This window comes from Durio zibethinus, chromosome 10 (genome assembly GCF_047325235.1).
Source record: "Durio zibethinus cultivar Kanyao isolate XHJ-2024 chromosome 10, ASM4732523v1, whole genome shotgun sequence".
Lineage (NCBI taxonomy): Eukaryota > Viridiplantae > Streptophyta > Magnoliopsida > Malvales > Malvaceae > Durio > Durio zibethinus.
This window is the reverse complement of record NC_143171.1, coordinates 7,210,787-7,235,901: the sequence shown is the minus strand read 5'-3', so window position 1 is coordinate 7,235,901 and position 25,115 is coordinate 7,210,787. Positions and strand designations below refer to the sequence as shown.

The following is a 25,115-nucleotide window of genomic DNA, read 5'->3' as shown; positions in this document are numbered from 1 at the left end:
AGATGAGGTTTTGATCAGCTTGAGATGTTGAACAATTATTTGCTCTTTTTAGAATTCAGATGCTAATGGAATCATCTAGGGTTTTATTTTACATTGTATTTTAATATAATTATAGGAATATTCTTTATATTAATGATGTGCTTGTCAGTAGAATTCATTGTTTATATTACCATGCATCCTGTTAAATAATAGGGTGGAGCTCGGCTCATGTGAAAACAATCCTCTGTTTGATTTATTCTGCAAATGTTCTAGTAAAAGTATCCATGATTAAGCACAGAAAGCTCTCATTCTTTAAAGCAATCATAAATTTTTTTTTTCTTTATATAAAGCTTATGGTATGCTAGAAATTTGCATTCGAATCCTCACTTTGAGATCTTTAATTGCTTTTTAATTTATAATCTTTATTAGCTTTGGGACCTTCTTAGAGGCTTTTGTTGACACTTTGCCTTTGCCTTTCCAAATAATCGTTTTCAACTTTATTTCCCATTTAATCATGTTGCTTCTTCTGAAATGAAACATTAAACCATAAATTAGATTGTAATATAATTTTTTCATACATTTGATAAATTGAAAAATAAAAAATAAAAAATAAAAAATAAATGATTTATCATTAAAATTGTTTATAAATTAATATAATAAAAAATATATAAATATATAATATTTACTCACATCCCTTCTATTTTTTTTCCCACTTATCTTTAAAATGATTTATATTTTTAAATAAATGTGAAAATAATATAATATTTTTATTTCTCAATCACTTTACAAAACACATGGTTAAAGTTATTATAACTATATAAAAATGTGAAAACATTGTGTTCGGTGGGATTCGTTTTAAACCATATAAAATCAATCTTAGTTATTCCATTAACCAGAGATCATTTGATTTCAAACAAATATAGCTTAAGAAATTATTAATTTAATAGCATTGGATCCCTCCCAAGCGTTCACACCTATAGAACCATCCAAATCCAATACTACATACTACAATAAATAAATAAAAAAAAATTAAAAACTTTAAGTTTAGAACATAAGCTTGATTATGAAATAAGTGCTACATCACAAAAGGATATATATTGCCACTAATTCTAGAATTAAAAACAGTTCATGTTCTCTTGAAAGTAATCAAAAGTTTATTTAAAAAAAAAAAAAAGTTGTTTAAACATCTTTTTGAGGTGGGAAAAACTTTCCCTTAAAGTGAAAATTACAAAAACAAGAAAAAAGGGGGGCATTGGATATATTGTGCTTCTTTTTGGTACGTAAATGGACGGATAGAGATTTATCCATCGAGGGAAACGCACTGTCATCAATCGAACATATTCCCATCTTTCTTTCTTTCCCTCTCTTGCCGTCAAAAAGCCAAAGCTGTCCTACGTGGGCGTGGTTTCTACGCGCTATTACACAACAGTATAGATTTGGACTGTGAACCGTTGGTACATCCATGCATATCCGACAAAAAGCCGTCCGGTGGGACCCTGTAGCGCTGAGACACCCCCCACACTGGCCAATCACGTCACAGTTCCATGTCGATTTATGGACCCCAATTTGAGGGAGAGATCGTTACTTGGCTTGTCAGTAAGAATTCCATGAACTTTTGTAAATGCTTTTGAACGTGGCCTGATGGCCGATGGCCGATGGCGCTACTTGCTGCTGCTGCTGCTTGTTAGCTAAATGTTGAACGTCTAATGCCAATTCTTCAGTTCTACGTTTTTATTTTATACGTGGATGGTAGGTATTTGATTTGATTTTTAATCCCGTAGGGGAGGTGCCTTGCCTCCCATAACTTTTCTTGGATGATTTTTTTTTTTTTTGTCCTTCCAAAGTTGATTCTTGAGAAAATTAAGAAGTAAAAGAAGCTTTTACTGATTACAAAGTTGAAAATAATTCCCTATTAAACTATATTCATGTATCATTGGTACAATTGTTTGGTTCATAACAAAATGAAAGAACTTAATTATTGTTCAACTAGTATAAAACTATGCTCCACATATGGAAGATATACAGTTGATCCAATCAAATTAATATATAGTTGGGTTTCATGCATCATTATCATTGTCCAAAGTAAAAAAAAAAAAGTTAATTAATTTGCCCTAGGTTTATTATTGATATAGGAAATTTTAAGGTTTTCCTTTAATTATCTTGGTATTTTTATAATATCAAACACCCAAAAAATATATATTTGATATTTTAATGTTATTTCCAAATAAATATAACTATCATTAGCTTTTGATTTAAATTGCATTCAGATTTTATTTGAACGAACAATGAAATTAATTATGATAAAATTAAAAATTATTATTATTATTATTAAAAAAATTTAATAAAAATTTTTTGTTAAATAAATTTAACTGAAATTAATATTTAAGTAATGATACAACGAATTCAATTCATTACGTTAAAATTCGAAGGAGCACTTACATCAAATCACGACAATGATGAGGTGCGATTAAGCCCTTTTTTTCTTCAATTGCACCGCAACTGTCCATTTGGGTCGCAACAGCACGATTGAATTCGGTTGATGTGACATCGATGGGAGCACAAATTTGCACCGATGAGGGATGCAATGAGCTACTTCACCTCATTTTTTATATTTTTGCCCTCTTAATATTCTTTTAAACCAAATTTATCCCTACATTTAAATTATTAAGATTAAAATAATTTTAGTAAATTTATAACATCATATTTCTACTCACATTAGTTTTTTGTTTCTAAAAAGTTAATTTTTAATATTTTCAATATTAAATAAAAATAAAATATGCATCAAAATAATTTTTATTTTATTCCTTGAATAATATTTGTGATGGTATTTTTGTTTTCATCTTGTTATCATAAATATTTTTATATTTAAATATATTTTACAATTGATTTAATTTTATTATTTTGATACTCAATCTTATCATTATAATAACTAATCTTATTATCACTGTTATTTTTAATTTCATCGTTTATTTAAATAAAGTCTTAAATTTTTTTTTTCTTTTAGTTAAAAAATTCAATTATTTACATTTTTCTTAAGAGATATTATTTATCTTATCAATTTTATCTTAAATTTTTATATACTTTAATATAATATATAATTATTGAATAAATTTAAAAATAAAATTCACCAATACAAATAAATTAATTAATTCAAAAATATGATATTCTAATTAAAATCAATAATTACTGCCATATAAGAAGTACAAATATTAAAAAAAAACGATGGAAATCATATTTTTTATATAAAAATTAGTTAATATATTATCAATAAAAATTTTTAATTTTATAAATAAAATTAAAAAAATTCACACATATTTCAATCATGGAGGGGCTGAGTTTAATAAAGTGGTCCCTCAAGTCTCAAAACTATTTTATGACAATGGCCCTTTCGAAGGTGATGTGACTACTGGCGGGTGGTGTTGGTGGTGGTGGTGATGGTGCTTGTCTTTGGCTACCTGTTTGGAACTTTTGTGGGGTCCTAATCATGGTAGGGGCAAAGAAAAGAAAGACTTTGGAGCTTTAACGCACGCAATTTCACTTGTAAGACTGTGGAGCTTTAACGCACGCAATTTCACTTGTTTCTCACATTCCAAATTTCTAAGTCTTTTTTAATTACTTCATTCTTAGTTAACTAAGCATCAATCATCATCCTTTTTTTTTTTTTTATAAATCATAACATACTACATCGAGAGACATAATATAAAATAACATATTGCATTTTTTTTTACCTTTTTAATATATATTTTTTGAGAATTGTTTTATATATTTTAAAGTATCAATGGATGTTGATTTAACTGCGAAGAGAATTTATTTTTTTAATTGTTTAAATTCGTATTTATTGAAAATTATAAAAAATAATTTTTATACTTAATGAAATTTACTTAGTAAATAAACATGCTTATCCGATTTAGGAAAAATATATATTTAATGAAATTAAAAAATTTTTTTCCGTTCAACCAATATATATATATATATATATATATATATTAGAGTTTGATAATTAATTTTAAAATTCACTTTGACCAACCTTATTAGACACATTGGTTATAACTTAATCTAAAATAAAATTCAGTTTGTCTTTGGACATATCTAACCGTTCTTTTTTCACATGAGGGGTAGGGTTTGGTCGCATGTCTATTTAAACAATAGTTAATAATTTTAGATTAGGGTTTTATTGCCTGAGTTCCTTCTTTTCCATGACTTTTTCATTGATTACATCTATATGCGTACAATCATGCATGTTCAATTCTTTATTAAGATAAACGAGAGATAATATAAATCTATCATCTAAAACTCAAAACTTAGTTCATCAAATTTGCTAATTACTATATATAAATCAATAACTGAAAACCAATGTTTAAAATTTTATTGAATTTAAAGAAACAAAAATAAATCGGTGAGAATCCTGGAAAAAGCAAAAACAAACTAAGAAAGCAAAAGCTTGAGTTTGAAGCTTCAAAGTTGATAAAAGACAGGTCTGACTTGTGTCGATCATGTATATATGTCAAGATCCTCATCGAACAATGCCCATGTTCTTACCCCATACCCTCTCCATTGACCTCTCCATCTCCCATGCAAATATAAAAAGACTGCAATTATAACCTGAAAAAGCCCCAGCCGCTCCACTCTCTTCTTCTCCTACCTTCAAACCCTAAACCAATATATATTAACCTTCCAAAGCCCCAAAAAGCAAAGAAAACCAAACAAACTCAGCAAAAGAGACTTTTTTTTCTTTTGGGTGCTCTGAAAGCTATGAGAGTCCCGGTTACTTCTCCACAAAACAACCATTGTCAGAGCCCAAAACATAACAACAACAACAGCAGCAGCACAACAGCCAGGAACATCAGTTTTCTTAACAGTGTTCCAGCAGCCTCATGCTATGAGCCAACTTCAGTTCTTGATCTTCGTCGAAGCCCAAGTCCGGTGCCCGAAAAGCCGGTTTCGAATCCTGCCGATGTTTCGAATTGTATCTCGGTATCGGATCCTCATCATCTGGCGCCTCTTGAGTGGGACGAGCATGAGCTACGGAACATGGATTGGGATTCCATAATCAAAGATTTGGGATTAGATGACGAATCTGTGCCTGCTAGCAAAACTATTAATCCTCAAGTTCTTAGTCCTTGCGAGAATCACATCCAAAAGCTCCCTGAGTTCACATCATGCGAGTTGACTAATCACCCGGTCCATTCTGATTTTAACAATCTTTACGATTTTTATTCGGTTCTATATCAAAACCCATCTCATCAAAATTTCAACACCACTACTGCTACTAATAATTACCTTGATATTTCTAATAGTTGTAATTTTCATAATATTGGCAACTTCAACTTGGGCTTTGATTTTTTGGAAGAGCTGATAAAAGCAGCGGACTGTTTCGACATCCACGATTTGCAACTCGCGCAGGTGACATTAGCGCGGCTCAATCAGCGGCTCCCATCTCCTTCTGGCAGGCCGTTACAAAGAGCCGCTTTCTACTTCAAAGAAGCTCTCCAGTCGCTACTCACTGGGTCAACTCGGTCTACTCGTTTGTCTTCATGGAGTGAAATTGTTCAAACCATCAAAGCTTACAAGGCTTTCTCTGGGATCAACCCTATCCCCATGTTCAATCACTTCACAACCAATCAAGCTCTCCTGGAAGCACTGGATGGACCAGCACCATTGATTCACATCATCGATTTTGATATCGGATTGGGAGGTCAGTACGCTTCTTTGATGAGAGAAATGGCTGAAAAAAAGGATCATTCTTGCAAATTCATTCGAATAACTGCGGTGGTTCCAGAAGAGTATGCCATTGAGACAAGGCTCATTAAAGACAACCTTTTCCAGTTCGCTCAAGACCTTAAATTAAGGTTCCAGATTGAGTTTGTTCCGCTTCGAACTTTTGAAATGTTGTCTTTTAAAGCTTTTAAGTTCATTGACGGAGAAAAAACAGCTATCCTTTTATCTCCGTCTATTTTCCGATGTCTCAGTTTGAACGTCACGGCGTTTTTGAGTGACCTTCGGAGGGTTAATCCGAGCGTCGTCGTTTTTGTAGATAGTGAGGTGTGGATGGAGTTGGGTACGACGTCGTTCCGGAAGAATTTCGTGAGTGGTTTGGAGTTTTACGTCATGATGTTTGAGTCGTTGGACGCGGCGGTGGCGGGTGGGGAATGGGTTAGGAAGATAGAGACGTTGTTGTTGCGTCCGAGGATATTGGCGGCGGTGGAGGCTGCAGCGAGGAGGACCGCGCCGCCCTGGAGGGAGTTGTTTGTTGGGGCGGGAATGAGGGCAATGCATTTGAGTCAGTTCGCGGATTTTCAAGCTGAATGTTTGTTAGGGAAAGTTCATGTCAGGGGATTCCACGTGGTGAAAAGACAGGCGGAGTTGGTGCTTTGCTGGCACGAGAGTGCCTTGGTTGCCACGTCAGCTTGGAGGTGTTAAGGCTTAACCTAGCTGGATTTAGGATTATTAGGAGGAGGAGGAGAAGGAGGGGCGTGATTGGGGATATCCCGATCCAGTTTAATTTGTCGCTGTGTTTGGGTTTAGTTTTACTATTTTCTCTTTAGCTTTAGGTAATTTGGTGTAGTTATCATGAAAGATCTAGGGCTACCTTTAGCTTTAGGTTTCTTCAGATGTATCCAAATATATATATGAGTCTTCAAACAAAACTTTGTACCAAAAACTCATGTATCCATCCAAGGGGGCAACTCCCAAATAATGAAATCAAATTCTATTCATTTTTTGGTTTGCTTTTTTTTGTCCATGGGGGAGAAGCTTTTACTATTTTATACATGTTTAGTAAATTTTTAACACTTAGACAAATGAAATTAAAATATTATCATATGTTCAATTAGTTTGTGATATTAATTTATCAATTTTTAAAAATAATATTGTAATAAAATTTATGATTATCTTCTAAACTTGTTAATAAAATTTAAAAGCTTTATTGAGTATATATTGAATAATTTTTTTTATTTTTTTGTTAAAACTTGTTCATGTGTTAAAAATATAAAGCACAAACGACATCATTTTAAAATTAATAAGATTATCGATTTTTAATAAAAAACTACAAACTCATAAAAGTAGATAATATAATTTTAACGGTAATTAAAATGTAAAAAAATATATCGTAATTTGGATTCTCTGTGCATAATCTAATGTTACAAAAGGGGCTCCAATCTATTTTCTCCCCGTGCCCAAATGTTTCATTGTTAATATGATTTTATTTAGTTTGCTAGCAATAGATGGTCGTGCAGTGCTCCCATTAGCCTTCACGATTTTTGTTGGTAGGAGGCTGCGGGTTGCACGTGATGATATCATATGTGTTAAATATTATTTTTATAATTAAATGAATGAATTAAAATAATTTTTTTTCCCATTAGCCTCATTGTTTTCTAGGGATTGGGCACCATCCTTGCTTTGAAATGCAAAGAAAGGGCTGATGTGACTTTCTTGACTCTTTTCATTTTATAATGCATGATTAACGAAGAGGGAGAGCCAAATGACAAATTCATACAATAAATAAAAAGCGGTAACAAGATACAATATTAACTATCAATAAGGATGTGTAACAATTCATATGTTTCCGTTTTCACCTTTTGTGTCATGTTGCTTTGGTGTACGTTTTGATCTATATCAGTAAGGATGTGTAACAAATCATATGTTTTTCTTTGCATATGCTGAAATGTTATGTTGTAGCCCATTTATATAAGTAATAATTTGACATGGCTCTTGTGTGGATCCGGTGGTGAGCACAATACTAGTAAACTGCTAGTTCATTGGCTTCTTTCCCACTGATCATGCTAAAACTTTTCGTGACTGAGCCAGCGGAGCCAAAGGTGAGGGGTGCCACGGAACCAGCGGACAGCCACATGCAATCGAGATGTCTGATCATGATGGCCAAACAAGAATCATCTCAAATCCGGAGTCCGATCATGAAGACTATTAGTGTCTCTTTCCCCAAGGAGGTGGCCGTGTTTTTCCCAGGCTTGGTGTTTATGTGTTATCAATTAGGACTTTAACCCGGCCGAAGAGATGGACCATGAGATATTGGCAACATACTCAAACAAAAATTTAATCTGATTTTTACGGGTCATTTCTCATGCTAGCTTCTCACATTTGTCGTTTACATAGCAACACAGACAATGTTTCCTGTATTTTAAATGAAAACACTACATCTAAATGCGTTCAAAATCAGAACAGTGGCTGAATCAATCTCTAATCATTCTTTTGTTCCCAATCAACTACACCAACACAACAATTTTAACTCCGGTTAAAACTTTTCTTCTGTAAAATAAACATTACAGTTATATTGGGTTAAGGGTATAAATTAGTAAGGAAAACAAACGCCCTATTACTAAACTAAAGTAAAGCCCTGGTAAAAAGAATATTCCTGGATACCAAGAAATTACTGCACTGCCTGCAAGTTATCTCTGTAGGTTTCCTATTAACTATTCCTTTCACCATTTCGCGATTGAAGAATTGAAGAGGGGTTGTCTTGCTCGAGGTTACTTACTGCATCAGGTCCACAGATCCGCATCAACTCATCCTGTTACAGAGCAGCAAATCATATTTGCTGATAACACATTCAACAATATGCACAAGGAAGAATTGATTGCAACATATATAATGAATGAATGATACTACTAGTGTTCAATGATCTGCAAGGTTCCACTCTCCCTTAATTGAGTAAATAATAGTGGGGAAGCAGGTAAGCAAGGTAAAAAATATAGATGAGCTTTAATAAGAAAAGACTATCTCAGGTAACGCGTCAAGTGAAGTAGGGCATCTCTTCTATACCTTAATAGAACTATTTTCAGATGTAAGCTTCTCACATTCATCAGAAAGCTTCTTTAGGTCATCTCTAAGGTTGAGGTTTTCATTTGCCAAGCCCTCCACCCTGACTTGTAGCTCTTCACACTCAGCCTTGTGAAACACAAAATACATCCTTCAGATCTTAAGCTTAAACCTCAATATACTATGGAAATAAGTTCTACAACCATTGTTGTGGATGAATATAAACCGTTCTACCTGCTTGCGTAATCTTGATCTCCTAGCGGACTCCCTATTAGACTGCTTCCTCTTCTGTCTTTTCAATTCACGTTCATCCTGCAAGAACCCACAGAGCCAATTTAGTTAACAACATGAAATTGCAGAAGTATCTTGAAAGCCAAACTGCAGAAGTCAGTGGCGTCCCAAATGCTCTAGTTGCTTAAAAGGACGCAAAAGGGAGCCAACAAAGTTAGACCTTAAGGACTAAGGCAGGTTGTAACAACTTGGGCAGAATACTGGATTAGAAATGGAGCATATAGTAATGAATGAACATGAAAATTAGAAAGAAAAATCACCAAGGGAAGCACATACTTGAATCCACTGGTCAGGCATCACACCTCCAGCTGGAATTGTGGCCACAGCACCAGATGAGTTAGGTCTCATTTTTGCAGCTCCTGTGGCAGCAGGGGATCCACTCCATAGGTCCATCCCTATATTCAAAGTAGTTGCAGGCATAGAAACTATGGGTTTCCCAGGAACTAAAGCCCCAGCAGTGTTACTCTGTGCATTGGCTGGTAACAAGAGCAATCGTAATTAGAAAACTATCACAGTATATAAAATCAACAAAATCAACCCTAAGTTTATTACCAGAAGTACACTTAGCAACAAATTTTTTTTTTTTTCAATTTTCATAAACTTAGTCCTCAGAACATTTTCCCCACTCCCGATTTTATAACATCTCCCTACAATAAAAGCAGGAAATTAGACACAGAAATTTAATATACCATCTGCAAGCATCTGGTCAAAGCTTCCCTTTTTTCCAGCAGCAAGTTCCTAAAGAAAAAAAGGCACATATTCATTAGAAAGGACAATTCAGCGTATTAACATGCTAGCCAGGAAACAATGTTGATGAGGGAAATAAATTTTTAATGCAGTCAGCGCCCTTGATGATAATTAAATAATGATAATTATGCACATACTTGCTGATTATTCTCATCACTTCCATCTGATGTACCCTCACTGCCACTTTCACCACTGTTAAGAAAGCACTTAGAATTAGAAAACACATGCACAAAAATTGAAGAAATTTCTTTAACCAAAACCCAATGTTGAGAACAAATGTGAAAATTGTGTTAGAGAAAATATTGAAACATCAAAAGGCTAGTGCACCTTTGAGAGCCACCATCGTTTCCAGAGCCTGAAGCCGCCTTTGCACTCTCTCCAACCTTGCTTCCTGAAGTTCCCTTGGATTTTTTGGTGGCACCTCGATCCTTTCCATCAACACCCTTCCCTTCATGGTCAGCATTATTCTGTGCAGAACTTGGAGCCTATAGAAAAAATTGCCAAGACGAAGGGCATTTATTCTGGGTAACTGCGTGTCAAAAGGACATACAAACAGCAAAAAGAAAACACATAGAGAAAGAAAAAACTAATATTACTGTGGCCATATTAGGGTGTGCATAGACTCCCCCTGGAGGATATATAGCTGGGTATGGAACTGGGGTGCCATATGGAGGCATTAAAGGATGCTGAAAGATAAGATTATCAACAGAAGGAGAAGTAAGAACATTACTCTGATCAAATATAGAAAGAAACAGACTATTGCATAATGGTGATTTCATATCACCTGGCCTCCCCATATATATGGATGCGGAGTTGGCGAAGCAACAGTTGAGGCAAAGAAGGGAGGTGGAGTAGCTCCAGCACCATAATAAGCCTAAACAAGGAGCTGAGTTGTAAGCTCGAATGATTACTTACATAACAATGACTTTTTAGAATTTCATAAACGAGATCAACAGTTAAAAAAAAAATAAAAACCCATGATTTATGTACTCAGTATACAAACCTGCATTGGGCTTGACCAATCAGGATATGAGGGTGTTGTTGGTATTTCCTATAAGTACAAAGTAGAAATGTCAGTAAAACTCATCCACATGTTAGTAATGAGAGAGCAAGAATGATATGGGCACATTTTTAGTTCTTTTCAATGAGTGGGATGGAGGCAACTATGATAGACCTGAGTTGAGGCAGTAGGTTTGGAAGGCTTGGCAGGTGTGCTCTCCTCTTCTGTTCCCATAATCACTTTGTTAAACCTCTTAATTTCAGCAAATTTAGAATCCAATTTGTATATCCTCAACGACTTTTATGAAGCACCTGAGAACCCTATTCCAAGAAACCATATATTTCAGAAATGGGAGATCACAAGAAAATTATCTACCAATGTCGCAGCAAGCAAAGGAAAAAAAAAAAAAAGAAACTATAGTGTACTATTTGGAATATGCAGAATCAGATGAAATGTTATCACTTCAGAGCCTTCACAAATCACAAGGTTTTTATATGTATGAACCAAAACATGATTCATAGAACATAAATCTATACAAATTTCAGCATCAGCATATTATCATGAAACAAATTGAAACAAAAAACATAATACAACTAAACTTAGCTCAGCAGTGGTCCCACCCAATTTCCTTACAAAACCACTTCCCAACTTGAATGCCCCAGGCTATGCAAGAAATCATCTTACACGCATGATCCAGCAGAAGACAAAAGCATCCCTAGAATATTGTATATGGCCGACATGAGTTCCAAAATACCTTAATAACCATTTAAAGAAGCTAAAATTTAGAAATAAACTCGTTTCTTTTCAAGATCTCTCATCTTGGCCACACTTCTTGCGGCAAATTAACAATTCCAAAATAATATTAACTGGGTTATTCTAATCCTCCATAAAACTAACTCAAAAGATGAAACATCCATCCTTTTCCAAACAAGTGAAGGAGTCAGTGGACAACATCATGTTTGTAACTGATTTAGTTATATGGAAGACAAAGCAGAGTATCAGACAACAATCCTTCCATAAACGACAACCTTCAGATAGAAAGCAATTCTTCAATTCCAATAATTACCTTCCAAAGAAAACTACAATTCTCAACAATTCCTATATTAACCAACATTAAAAGGGGAAAAAACCACTAGAAATTGGCGGTATCTGTTTTACATAGCCCAAAACTAAAGCTAGCCAACGTTTAGTCCTCTGATTCCACTACAAATTATAGTAAAAACCCAACGTTGACCAGCAATAGACGTCTTACAGCTGGAATCCATCCACCTCCTCCCCAAACATGTTAAAAAAAAACCATGAATTAATTATTAGTAAATATGCTAAAGAAGTAATTTTTTCAAAGATTAAGAGCTAATCTTAATCTTGAAGCCTTAACCCTTAGGGATACCCAACAATCATAACATGAGCAAAGCTCAAAAGAAAAAGAAAAAAGAAACAATTTAACACTAGAGTTCAGAGAAGAACAAGTAATTTAGCACTAATCCAACTGCCTAATCAAAATTAAAGCAAGAGATAAAAGATCCTGAATGCTTTTAAAGTACAAATAAAAACAAAATTCAAAAAGTAAATTGGAAAGAAAAGAGAGAGAAAAAAGAAAGACCTGTTTTCATGGCGTTGAAGAGGGAAGTGGGGTGGAACTCCAAGTTGAACACTCTAAATAAGAAAGGAAAATTGGAAGAGAGAGATATTTATATATATATAGTGCTCTTTTCTTCTTCTTCTACTTCCTTTATCAAACGGCTGGGAATTAAGGACAAAAAAAAATTGTACGAAAATTATGAAGTACAAGTTAAGAGAAGATATTACTGTTTCTAGTGTTGCTGTTTGAAAGAGTTTGGGGTGTAAAACAAATTCGGTAGTTGTTGCCTTAAAAAGATTTGATCCGGTGTGGTCGTGTGCGTAGTTGCAGTTGGAAATAGTAGGGAAAGGAATTAGGGTTCGCGGGTGACACATTAACTGGATTAGGCTAGTGACACATTATCCAAAGGGGTGACTCATGATTGTGACATGGAAGAAGTCAAAGTCTTTAAAAAACAAGAGGAAATGGAAATTTCGTTGATATGATAATTCGTCTCCTTGAATCATATAAAATGTTTTATATGATATTTTATATAAAATTTATGTATTATAATTTATGTTATATAAAAATATAAAATAAAATTTTTTAATTTTATTAAATTTATTTTTAATTTTTTAAAATTTTAAATTATATTATTTTTATATTTTTATTTATATCATTTTTTTATTGAATTATATTTTAGATTATCAAATATAAAATTTTGTTACGAAAACTACGCCGTTTGTCTTTCCCCGTGGGTTTGGAGGTATTTGACTTTTTGTTTCTGTTGGCTCCTTTTTTTTTCCTTTATCCGTTTGGGCTTGTGTGGCTTCCACGTCACGAAAATATTATCCGCTTGTTTTCTTTGCCGAATCCCCCCAATTAAATGAGCTCTTGGACTATGCTTTATCCTTAAATCTGAACTTCCATCATGTTTTGATTCGAGAAATAAAATAAAAAGTGTAAAATAAGTATTTTGTGAGAATAAAAAAATAAACTTAGTTTATTAGAATGGAATAAAAAAATTTTAATATTAATATATTTGATTAGTTTACAAAATATAGTTGAGTTAAATTTAAAAGCTTATTTTGCTTTTGTACTAAATTAATTATAATTTATTATTCATAATAATTAATTAATTATTATTAATTAATAACTCCTTTTCTTTTGCTTTTTTTTTTGCCCTTTTAGATCAAGTTTCCACCCTTGATCGGTGCCGAGAAATTGATTTGCCGCCAATGGAGCATCGATCAAGCATCAGAATGGATGTTGGAGCGCCGATCTTGCCATGACAGTGAATAGATGCAACCGTCGTTGAGCTTAGTTGACGCTACCAGCAATTGGATCTAGCTGCCGACGTGACTAGTTGTTGTTGTTAAGTAACAAATCCAGCCGCCAACAAGTCGATCTGGCTTATAGAGGCCAGATTTGGCCTTTCGGTAGAAGATCCGACCAAAACAACGCTTGATAGTTGTCGTCAATGGTTTTTCTGATGACGTAAACGATGTCACAGAACTTTTTTATAATTTTTTTTTCGGACAAAAATTCGTGATAAATTCTTCGTTGTTGTATTTAATAACTTAAAATAAATATCATATTTGATAATTTAAAATAAATAATTATAAATTATATATTCAAAATAATTTTTATAAATGATAAAATTTGAATCTAAAATTTTTTTATCAAAATAAATAATTTTAATTGATTTAATCAATCATTTATTTTTTTTTAATAATATTAAAATTTAATAAAATTTATGAGGGTAAAATAATTTAAAAAAAAAACAAAATTCTATTCCATGGACTACTGAATAGCATTTCTTCGTGAGTGACTGCAAAACCGGGCTGTTTACTTTAGCGTTTCTCATGCCTGGACATGGCATACTGCGTCAACGACTTAGATATCGGCTTGGGCTCCAAAAATAAAGATCTAGTCTTGCCTCCTGTTCACCGAATAAATAAAATAAAATAAAAAAAAAATTTCTTAATAATAGTAAATATCACCTCTATGTCAAGACGCAACATTTGAATTGGTAATCTAAATTTAATATTTCTCAATAAGAGTAGAGGGCATGAAGAAGATAATAATTACAACTACTTAAATAGGGAGAAAAAAGAGGTTATTCCGAAATTTGGACAGAAGACCTGCAACTGGACAAAAGCTTTATTTTTCATCCTTTTTTTTTGGTTTCCCTTCAATAATTTTTTTTTTTAACCTTTGTATGCATGTCCAATTGACAATTTTGTAAAGTTATCTTACTTAAAGAACCAGAAATATAGTCAGTCATGTACAATTTGTACACAAGTCCCAACCCTGAGTAGTAAAAGCCCCTCAGCCTTTGAGAATTCAAAAACATGATCCACCATCGATCCCACTTGATCAATCTGATAAGCAATCATCAAAGCAGCTGAGGAATGTGGGAGAAGTCTTCTGTTCCTTTCTCTTGTCATTAGATTTGTTTGTAGCATGGCCAGCACCAATACAATCTTCCTTTACATGGCTTTTGGAATAATCAATTTCTACCTTCTTGGGAGGTGTAGTCTCTGTTGAGCAAAAGTTCTGGCCGAAGTTTGTAAGAATGCCAGTGATTTCTTTAAATTCTGGTCGGATTTTCGGGTCCTCTGCCCAACAGGACTGCAAGAGAGACACAATATCTCTTGGAAGACTTTCAACACTAGGCCTTTCATTCTGAAAGTTAGAAAAGACATGTCATTAGAAATTGTGAAAGTGATGGTATGGGAATTGAATCAGCTGTTGCATGTTTTTCTAGTTATTTATGAAATTTCAGCTTACATTGGTCGCTGCATATGCCACTGTTACATTATCCCTTCCTTTAAATGGAGCTTTATTTGTCAGCAACTCCCAAAGAACAATTGAGAAGCTGTACACATCCACTTTGTGATCATAGTGTTTCTTTGCTCCTATGGGAAGTGGATCTCTGCTGTATAACTAATTCAGATGAAGAAAGAGTTAGACATAATAAGAAGATAAGCAGCTAAAGGATATATATTTTTTTCAACCAATAAAGGAAAGGCACCTCAGGAGCCATCCACCGGTAAGTACCAGCCTCACAAGTCATTCCATTCATTACTTCCTCTCTAGCTAGCCCAAAGTCAGCCAACTTAATATGCATTTTATCCTCTGTGAGAAGTAAATTGCCTGGCATAATATTAAGGATATGTAAGTAGCAGATTATCTGGGGCATAACATTTTCACTAGTGCTTGGCGTTGAGGTTTTTGTGCATCAATGAAGTCAATTGCAATCAAAGCTAAATACTGCAATGTCTCAATGTTTAATATCAGCATCTAAAATCCTTTGGAATTTTGATGCATCTCATTCATTCAAGAAAAAGTGAAAGCTTTCCATCTCAGTAAAATTTGTAATTTAAAAGCTCCTCCTAGCAATTTTTGGCACAGTCACTTATCTATCTGTGTTTGGGCAAACAATGAAAATATACTACAAGCAAGCAAAGGAATGTGCATTCAAACTGAGATTAATGATCATGCATATCATTGACTGTTTAAAAAATTGAAGTAACTAGAATAATGAGATGAAAAGAGAAGAAATTACTGGGCTTCAGATCACGATGAATGATGCCATTGGCATGCAAGTATTCCATAGCTTGGGAAATATCCAATGCAAGACTTATTGAATGCTTCAGTTCCAGACGATTTGGTCGTACGCTCCACAAATACCTCTGAAGTGTATCACCTTTCATGAGTTCAGTAACTATCATCATAGTTGGTTCCACAGAAGCACCAATAAGCTGCTTCACCAAAACAGATCTGAATTAGAATGACTATGTAACTAATCAAGATGCAGATATGAATGCCAACTCTGAGAGAATAATGAAAGTTAAAATAGCTGGAAATTGACATCATCAGAAAATTGTCTTATCCAGATTTCTAACTGAGTACCAGTAATTTCCATGATATAAGAAGTTCAATAAGCATTTTAATTAGTATGATGGATTTGAAGGCCTGGAAAATTAATAAATTCATGCTACACGTATATTGCTCAAGGAAAATTGTATCTTGGCATAGCAGCGGTCACACCTCATGCACAAACTTGTACTCAACTGAATTTAGTTTCATACTGATTCTTTAAATCAATTTGAACAAATGTTTCCAGTGAGTGCAACCTTATAGCCAGGATAATTAGTATTGGATATGGAAAGATTTAAAGATCATGTACACAGCTGGAGCCAATTTTTTCTTCCCTTCATACCAACATCAAAGTGCAAACTGAACATCTTCCATAGATGGCTATATCATTGATTAACAAGGAAACGGCATCCACACACCAAATCCAGCAACTTAGTTTGCTAGTGGGGAGGATAGGACAATATACAAGGAAACAAGAGTACATTTATCTTAATCACCCATTGCCTGCTGTCAGGAGCCAAAAATGAAAGAAAATGAAGGCGAAAAGGTAAAATTAGACACACACTAACGGCTAATATTAGTTTTATATATGTAAGCAAATAAAGTACATACCTTTACAACATTTTCATGGTCCATCCTAGACAGCAGTAAAACCTCCCTCTGAAATTTCTCTTTATGCTCACGAGTTACAGCTGATGGGTTACTTGGCTGAATAATCTTCACCGCAACAGGTTTGGATTTGTAGCTGGAATGAAGTTGAGTGGCCATCAGTATGTACAAATCTAAATCCTTTTGGTTGCAGATAAACGTTGAAATTGTATTGCAATGGTTATAGCCTTATAGGAGATATGTAACAGCAGAAATAAAGAGTAAGCGTCCAATCAAATTTGCATACCGAGAATATAATATCAGAAGCATGTTGTATGAGGAACAATTTATTATTAGCCTTCTTTTGCCATTTACTACTGAAATACAGAGCAGCAAAGGATTTATTTACCTCATACATCCATAATAGGGAGGGTTGTTATGACCGAACAATATCAAAATAACATAGCATAAAATGACTTCAGATCATCAAGTTTAAGAGAAAAAACAACACATAATAATGACAGACTTTTATATTGATCTAAAGGTTGTTATGACCAAACAATATCAGAATAAGATAGCATAAAATGACTTCAGATCATCAAGTTTAAGAGAAAACACAACACATAATAATGACAGACTTTTATATTGATCTAAAACCTTCTGTCTAAGAAATTTGACAAAAAATCCAAGGATGTTTTGTCGGCTAGCAAACAGTTATGATCAATCTCATATCCATTCGATGATGAATCTTTTAACTGTCAATTATGCCATTAACTAAAAAAGCACCGCAGTCCAAATTCCATGTGGTGCTGTCAGTTGATGTAGTTAGAGCCAAAATAATTCCTACCACCACTAAATCTTCATCAATGTAATCTCAAAGTAACATATGGTACTGCATGTAAATATTTAAGTCACACCCACCATAACAAATTGATACTGGTATGCCACATATGCACATAGGAACAACAATCAACTACTAGCTAAACTAGTAATCTAACTTATCCAAATTCAGTGGAAATTCAAGATCAATCAACCATATCTCCAACCAGAAAAACTATGTAACCAACAGAACACACTTATCACTACTTCATTCTACCAATGTGACATCATAAGTTGTTGCTGAGCAATTAGTAGACTCATAATTCTTTACAATTGCTCAGCAATTGAAGAAAGCAATTGAAGAACTGATCAAAGTAACCCCAAAAGCAGGATAAATCTTTCTTCTATAACATAACATAGTAATGAACACTCCACATCAACAAATCTGCACCACTAACTAAAAAGGAATTCATGTGCATTTTTTAAAGAACCCAAGTTTTTGTCAAAGATGATATATTTTATCAAAATTGCACAATAATATCAGCCTCAAACACTATGTAAACCAACACTCACAAATTCCAGATAAACCACCCTAAACCCCTTGAAGGTATTGCCAGTCCAAGAAAACAGAATTAAAATGCCATAAAGATAAAACCAAAATTGAATTCAAACAAAAGAGAAAATCCAAAAAACCCAAAAGAGTATGAAAATCCAAGAACATGCAAAGAATGTGATTAACCTAATCAACCCCAGATCAAGAAAACCAAACATAAAAGACCCCAAAAAGAAAAACAGAAAACGAAAAAAAGAACTCACAATCCTTTATGAACAATAGAGTAAGAGCCTTCACCAATCATTTTATCAAGCAAAACAAGACGAGGATCAATCAACAAGCTTTGATCAATCTGGAAGACAAAACTATTATCCAAATCATCTTCATCATCATCCACGTCATCATCGTACATTGACGTCAGCCTCCAAAATGTGTTGCCAATGTTTTGAAGAGAATAAGGTAAAGACAACTCAAACAACTCGTCCTCTTCACTTCCACTCATTTCTGAAGCTTCCTTTTCGTGGTTTTCTTGTTGCATTACACAGTAAAGAAGGAGCTGGCAAATGGGTTCTTTTATGGGCAAAAATAACTGTATGTTTAAATGTAAAGACAATCAAAAAAAAAAAAAGGGGGGGGGGGTGTTTTCATTGTTGTTTGTTATAGAAGAAAAGAGAGGCTTTGGGTGGGTTTTGAAAATGAGAGTTTTGGGAGAGAAACGTGGGGAAACTATGGAAACCCATTTTTTTTTCTCTGTTTTTTTTTTTTTTTTGTTTATATTTGGAAAAGTCATGAAATTACTTGACATTGAGGATACATGAAAGATTTTGTATATGAATTATGTGGCAGATTTTTAGGGGTAAATCAGTCTGGTGATTGGTTTTATTGTCATTGATTGGCCTATTGTAAGAGATGAAGTGAGAAGCATGGCGGTTATACATGTAGACTATAGACTGATAAATAAGCAAATCATTTTGAGAATAATGGAAGTTTTGGAGTTTGTACTCCAACATTAATTTTGGCAATCAAGGAAATATAATGCTTTTTATATGATTGATGATCCCCTTTTTTCACATTACTGGACTATTTTTTTCATTAGAAGATGGAAAAAGATGGGATTTAAATCCCATTAAAAAAATTTGTTATCACTGAAATAACTACATTATAAATAGAGAGAGATTTCATAATTTAAGACATGATTGAATACTTTCTATTGAACTTAGTTGCTAATTCAGGAAAATCTAACATCATCCATTTTGGGTTTTATTTAAAAAAAAAAAAAAAAAAACTATGGGTAGAAGACTATCATACCTATTAAAAACTTATATGATGAAAATGAGAATAAATTTAAAATATTTGTTAGATATAAATAAAGAAATGTGTATAATATAAAAGTTCAAAAATGAAAATAGGAAATGCTCACCTGCCCTATATCTTATCTATTCATATCTCTACACTAATATGCCCAATATTATTATTTATATTAATTTTCACAAAGCAATATTTTTTTTTTATATAAAAAAGTCCCCAAAATTACATGTATTGAAATTTAATTTTTAAATTTATAAAATATCATATTTTAAAAGTAATTAAATAATCTAAGTCAGGTCCTGTATTTAAATTCTTTTTATACTTTATATCTAAAAAACTTGGATGAAAATATATATAAGGTTTATCTTAAAATTTAGAAATTATTACAAGTTAAAAAGTACAAAGTAAAAGAGTAGAACTGAAAACGCTTAATAGTATAGTTAGCCTCATTTATTTAATTCTTTTGGATTACACGGAAGATCGTTTGGGCTTTTAACCGCTTTTAGGGTAAGTTCAGGGCCTGAGCTCAACTCACCACCATTCTATTCGGCCGAAATTTCAGGTGGATTTTCCATGACTATGTGGCCCAAAGGCTAAACCAACCAATTATTTTCTTTCTTTCTTTTTTTATGATTTTTTATTTAATCGTTAAGAGAGCTACCCAAACGACATCGCTTTGCTATCTTAAGGTGGGTTTGCATACAATCTATATTTCTATTTGATAGGAACAAAAAAAAAAAAAAGAAAAGAAAAAGAAAGATGTTCAAAATAACAAACATTATTATTAATCTCAATTATTACATTAAAAAAATTTTCATCCTTTCATTTTTTTCCATTGTCTCTACACCAAAGACTGCAATACATTAAATAGTTTTAGTTGCAATTCGTGTTATTACGTCGTATAAAATATTATATTTATATAATATTTTATATAAAAAATCATGTGTTATAGTTCGTATCAATTCGAAAATATAAAATATAATTTTTTAATTTTATTATATCTATTTATAATTTTTTAAAAATTTTAAGTCATATTATCTTTGTATTTTTTATTTGTATCATTTTTATATTGTGTTATCATATCGTGTTTTGAATTATTAAATCTAATATTCATGGCTATCTTGGCTTGACAAGCAACCTTAAGCAGCAAATCCGGTTGTGTCACGCAATCACATGGCCATTACAAACGATGTCCCATATATTCTGAAGAATTTTTGGTGTCCCTCGATGGTGGACAAAGGCTGATCACCTAAGAGTGAATCAAAGATATATATTCTCCATCGTTATCAATTGTCCTTTGATATTGTGTTTTCTTTGAAACGATTCGTTGTTACTTTCATTATCTTTTTTTCTTACCTTAAATCAACAAACAAAACCATGATCCTAATCTTTATTGTCAATAAATGTAACTTCAATTGCTTTTCTTTTTGTAACATAATGTGGTAGCTTGATTCTTCATATCTCCAAAGAGACACTACCCTACGCTAGTAAATTTGTTAGGCCCAATAAACTAAAGATTTAATAAGGATAAGACTGAGCCCATACGGAAGAGTTGTTTAGATAGATTTTGAGAATATGTGCGCCATTTTTTCTTTATAGGAAGGCATTATACTTGAAGACCTCCAAGTAGAGGGCTGGAAGATAAGATCATCCATTGTCTAAGCATTATGAGTTATATTTTTTTAGTTTACCTTACTTTTTTTTTTCTCACATCAACACTTATTTGATCATCGAAGCGCGTCTTGAAATCTTATTTTTAAATTCCCTTTGATTTTTTTTTTTTTTGGCAAGACATGATGTGGTTTTCATGGCCATCTTGGCTTTGACCAAACTACCATAAACTTAAAACAATTCTTTTGTGTGACGCAATTCAAGACCATGATGTCCCATATTCCTCTTGAATATGAAGGATTTTGTCGTCCATCGTTGGTTGACAAGGCATAAGACTAAGAATGTGTGAAGATCATTATCTTTATCTATTATCCATTGATTTAATTTGTTGCTTTCATTATAAAGATCAGATTCCTTATTACTTTCTAATATTGTTGGTAATAGTTTTGCGGTCTATTTCAATGATCGGAATTCAATTCGTATAATTTTATTTCAATATCTTTTTTCTTTCCTTTTATCGGCAAACAAACCATGATCATAATCTTTGTCATCGTCATAAACTTGCTATAAACACTACTTTTATCTGCTTTTGTTTTCTTTGTGGTGTGAAAGATTTGTCCAGTGGGATTGGGATTGGGTCGATATATGATGGATGGAGAGGGGGAATTAATGTTCCGTACTTTTATGGAGGAGAGGAATGAATGTCTTCATATCTCCTCTTTGGCTTTGTACATTGTAGAATCTACAAACACCAAATATATTCGAATATAGGATTTTTGGTGCATTGCATTGCTGGAAAACATTTGCACTCTTTGCTTTTATCAAAACATTACACCCTCAAGATTTCTTGGATTAATTCATAGTTCATCGATTAACTTTTCCAAACTAATCAAAGATTTCTTTTTTTTTTGTAATGTACTCAAATTTAAGTTGTCATCTAGTTAATCTCAATAAGCTACTTTTTCTTAAGCTGAAAATGGTAAGGTCTTATCTTGTTATTTGGCAAAGTTTGTGGCCATGTGGCTTGACACCTTATGGTAATAAATTAAGAGAATTATAATATTTTTTTGTACAATGGAAGGATTAATGTTGAAATTTAAATTCATATTTATTGAATGTCATCTCTTAATTACAATATAAATTAACTCAGTTAAATTTGTAGTTCAATTATAATATTTTTCATACATAGGATATATTTGCTTCACTCAATCATCTCAGTCAAAAGGCAAGTTATTTGAGTAGTAATAGTTAATAACATTTCTAATTAAATTTCAAGTTCCAGTCACATTATTATAACACTACTTGAGAAAGGAAAATTAAGGGTTATAATTACATCCGATGTCATCATAATTATCTACACATAATTAAAATGCACTAGCTTCTTAAATATACAGATTCATCCACTCCATGCCATGAATATAGCTGTTTTCTCCTATGTAGAAAACATCTTGATCATATCCTTCTACTCCAAACTCCCCTAGAAAAGGTGGATCCATGGCTTCCATTGACAGCACTGATGAGCTTGGACTATTACTTGAAACCCCATCTACTCGTTCCCCCAGCCGTTGGATTTCTTTCGTTGCCTCGCAAAGTTGCTCTTTAAGCTTTAGAACCTACAATTAAGTTAAAAAATTTTAAATTTTAGTGTACAAAATTACTAAGAAAGAAACATCAAAACTTAAAAAGAAAAAAATATGTCCTAATAAAGTTAACAAATAAGTATACTACTCGATTTATATTATTAATGAGTTGATTTATATAATTATTTTACAAAAATAATATTTGATAATTTTATATTTAAATCTCAATATTATAATCCTTTCTTGACGTCTTTTGTATTAAAAAAAAAAAAAAAATTCTATTCATCTATCTTTGAATTGGAAAACAGTTCATATATATATATATATATATATATTTTTTTTTTTGTGAAAAGAAACATGGGATTCTTGGGGTCCGATAAAATACATTCACAAATTTGTGTATAAAACAATATTTGTAGTACAAGGTGAGCAATTCCCAACGTGGGAAGAGGTGCAAATCGCTGTTCCCCCAAGTGGGCCTTGGCTAAGCCCAACACCAGCCACCTTAAACAAGACCGTACGGACCCTTGTTTCGATTGGAAAACGTTGTATTTTTGTTGTGTAATGAGGTGGCAGTTTGCTGTTCCTTGTAAAAATTTTGCTACTTTTTGTCCAATATTTTTAAAAAATTTTTTAATGGCCGAACCCACCACCATGGCATGGCTTTCTTCGAGCCCAGAGCTCATGCACGTTCTAAGATGGTGGGTCACCCTGTCTTTTTCTAAGGATAAAGATCAAAGAGATAGGCACCTTGCTTCATTTTCTTCCAACCATCGCTCTTAATTACTATTTTGTTAATGAATTAATCTTTGAAAACATTCACAAATTACGGAAGCAAGCTCCCACCATCTCTTTTGCAAAAAATAATAAAATACTTTCATGTTGAAGAAAAAAACGAGACATATTTGTCGACCCCGTGAAACCCCTGTGAAAAAAAAAATGCTTAGAAGAGAACAGCCTGATAGTATCATTAGCTTCTGTTTGGTTCCTGAGAACAAAAAAATATAAAATATCCAACTAAATTTAATCATGTAATTAAAACCAGGTATTTTTAGCTGACTATGAATTATTTTTCTTTGTAAAATGTTTGAAGAAGATGAACTTGAAAGTTGGAGTTCAAATAATATACCTCGGATTCAAGACGGCATTTCTCTAGAACAACACCTTCATGGGCTGTCTTCATCTTACTATACTCTTCCTCCAGCTTCTTGTTCTTCCACCGAGCTCTTCGGTTTTGGAACCAAACAGCAATCTGACGAGGGTCAAGTCCCAGCTCTGAAGCAAGCCGGTCTTTCCTTTCAGACTCAAGTTTATGTTCATTTCCGAAATTATGTTCAAGAAGATTAACTTGTTCCTGGCTAAGCTTCCTTTTTTTAGCCCCAGACAGGCTGTTCTCCCCTCCTTTATTCTTCTTACGTCGCCGTCGAGGCTTTGATTCCCCTGCTCATCATCATCATATATCATAAAAAAAGCTTGACTTAATTACGCTAGCAAGATTGGAAAAATGGAAAAAAGATAAATTTTTTTATCTCAATTTTTTGCTAAACAAATTACCTTGCTGTGGTGCAATTTGAGAGTATACGCCAGGATACATTTGGGAGATAAGAGCCATTTGATCATGAAGCTCATTCATTTGGGTTGTCATCCTTTGATAATCTTCTGTTCTTTCTCTCTCCTTTCTCCTTCCTTCTTTCTTTCTTATTATTATTTTTTTCTTTCTCTTAACTTTGGTAATGGCTGTTCTATGCTAGAGAAGTGGATATGTTAGGAAGTAACGTTCATTATTTATATTGTTGAGTAGGACTTGTTGTTTGTTCACATTAAGACCCTAGCAAAAGATTGGACTTCATTGTTGTTTGAATAACAACAATACCCTTGATGTGTTACAATTTGATATATTAATTCGAGACAGAAGAAAGTGTCACATCTAAAATTGTATGTTTGAAACTAGCCAGGTGACATGACCAAAAAAAAAAAAAAAAAAAAACTGGCCAGGCTAGTTATTATCTAGTAAAATTATGTCAACCATATTCCACCCCCAAGTGGATATAGAGTACTTGGTAACAAAATCCCCATAAAAGGTAGCAGGAAGATTTTTTTCCTCATCCTACATGCTCAACGGTGTGCATAGTGAAGCAAACATAATGTAAAGTTTTCATTAATTACAATAGAATTTAGAGAATGATGCTATGAAATCTACATTTTCTAATCCAATTTATCCTTGTTTGAAGTTCTATGCGAGAGTCTTAATTGTGTGATCCCCGGGGCCTTGATTAAACTAGGTTTGGATTAGGCTTTCCTAATTGGGTAATTAAGAGAAAAGGTGAGGGGCGATTGTGGTTATGAGCAAGGAACCAAAAAAGAAAGAAAAAAAAAAAAGAATACACAATTTAAAGGGTTTGGGATCCCAAAACTGAC

At 33.0% G+C, this 25,115-nt stretch overlaps 4 protein-coding genes across 7 annotated transcripts; 1 reads left to right on the top strand and 3 right to left on the bottom strand.

Annotated features, from left to right (window-relative positions):
- The first annotated feature begins 4,479 nt into the window (after positions 1-4,479).
- On the top strand, positions 4,480-6,695 carry LOC111292152 (scarecrow-like protein 15). The gene has a single exon (XM_022884393.2). It carries the CDS (start codon positions 4,732-4,734, stop codon positions 6,397-6,399), a length of 1,668 nt encoding a protein of 555 aa, XP_022740128.1. The 5' UTR covers positions 4,480-4,731; the 3' UTR covers positions 6,400-6,695.
- Positions 6,696-8,140: 1,445 nt separating this feature from the next.
- LOC111292769 (G-box-binding factor 1-like) lies at positions 8,141-12,636 on the bottom strand. Of its 4 annotated transcripts, XM_089766627.1 has the most exons (13): positions 12,396-12,445; positions 11,392-11,507; positions 10,967-11,112; positions 10,796-10,843; positions 10,577-10,666; positions 10,389-10,478; positions 10,120-10,277; positions 9,930-9,984; positions 9,735-9,783; positions 9,322-9,521; positions 8,989-9,066; positions 8,758-8,883; positions 8,141-8,506 (listed from the first exon to the last, which is right to left on the bottom strand). In XM_089766627.1, exons 3-13 carry the CDS (start codon positions 11,024-11,026, stop codon positions 8,405-8,407), a joined length of 1,056 nt encoding a protein of 351 aa, XP_089622753.1. In that variant the 5' UTR covers positions 11,027-11,112; positions 11,392-11,507; positions 12,396-12,445; the 3' UTR covers positions 8,141-8,404. The 4 variants fall into 4 exon arrangements, with proteins under 4 accessions (XP_089622753.1, XP_022741066.1, XP_022741065.1 ...); XM_022885331.2 differs by lacking the exon at positions 11,392-11,507 and having other exon boundaries at positions 8,141-8,533; positions 12,396-12,636; XM_022885330.2 differs by lacking the exon at positions 11,392-11,507 and having other exon boundaries at positions 12,396-12,636.
- Positions 12,637-14,486: 1,850 nt separating this feature from the next.
- On the bottom strand, positions 14,487-18,988 carry LOC111292674 (serine/threonine/tyrosine-protein kinase HT1-like). Its single transcript, XM_022885168.2, has 6 exons — positions 18,462-18,988; positions 16,851-16,983; positions 15,925-16,120; positions 15,391-15,512; positions 15,147-15,302; positions 14,487-15,041 (listed from the first exon to the last, which is right to left on the bottom strand). Exons 1-6 carry the CDS (start codon positions 18,734-18,736, stop codon positions 14,733-14,735), a joined length of 1,191 nt encoding a protein of 396 aa, XP_022740903.1. The 5' UTR covers positions 18,737-18,988; the 3' UTR covers positions 14,487-14,732.
- Positions 18,989-22,365: 3,377 nt separating this feature from the next.
- On the bottom strand, positions 22,366-24,439 carry LOC111293092 (homeobox-leucine zipper protein ATHB-40-like). The gene is made up of 3 exons (XM_022885817.2): positions 24,252-24,439; positions 23,827-24,137; positions 22,366-22,730 (listed from the first exon to the last, which is right to left on the bottom strand). The coding sequence occupies exons 1-3, from the start codon at positions 24,340-24,342 to the stop codon at positions 22,500-22,502; spliced, it is 633 nt and encodes a 210-aa protein (XP_022741552.2). The 5' UTR covers positions 24,343-24,439; the 3' UTR covers positions 22,366-22,499.
- Between the last annotated feature and the right edge of the window lie 676 nt (positions 24,440-25,115).

Bases quoted from the DNA above. Each gene is read 5' to 3' on its own strand.
- LOC111292152 (XM_022884393.2), top strand. From the start codon at position 4,732: ATGAGAGTCCCGGTTACTTCTCCACAAAACAACCATTGTCAGAGCCCA.
- LOC111292769 (XM_022885330.2), bottom strand. From the start codon at position 11,026: ATGGGAACAGAAGAGGAGAGCACACCTGCCAAGCCTTCCAAACCTACT. The intron at 10,479-10,576 runs GTGATATGAAAT...CTTATCTTTCAG, and splicing joins CATATATATGGGGAGGCCAG to CATCCTTTAATGCCTCCATA. The intron at 8,507-8,757 runs GTATAGAAGAGA...GCTCTGTAACAG, and splicing joins CTGAAAATAGTTCTATTAAG to GATGAGTTGATGCGGATCTG.
- LOC111292674 (XM_022885168.2), bottom strand. From the start codon at position 18,736: ATGCAACAAGAAAACCACGAAAAGGAAGCTTCAGAAATGAGTGGAAGT. The intron at 16,121-16,850 runs GTATGTACTTTA...TTGGTGAAGCAG, and splicing joins ACCATGAAAATGTTGTAAAG to CTTATTGGTGCTTCTGTGGA. The intron at 15,513-15,924 runs GTAATTTCTTCT...ATATTATGCCAG, and splicing joins TCATCGTGATCTGAAGCCCA to GCAATTTACTTCTCACAGAG.
- LOC111293092 (XM_022885817.2), bottom strand. From the start codon at position 24,342: ATGACAACCCAAATGAATGAGCTTCATGATCAAATGGCTCTTATCTCC. The intron at 24,138-24,251 runs GTAATTTGTTTA...GATGATGAGCAG, and splicing joins TCAAATTGCACCACAGCAAG to GGGAATCAAAGCCTCGACGG. The intron at 22,731-23,826 runs GTATATTATTTG...ACTTAATTGTAG, and splicing joins AATGCCGTCTTGAATCCGAG to GTTCTAAAGCTTAAAGAGCA.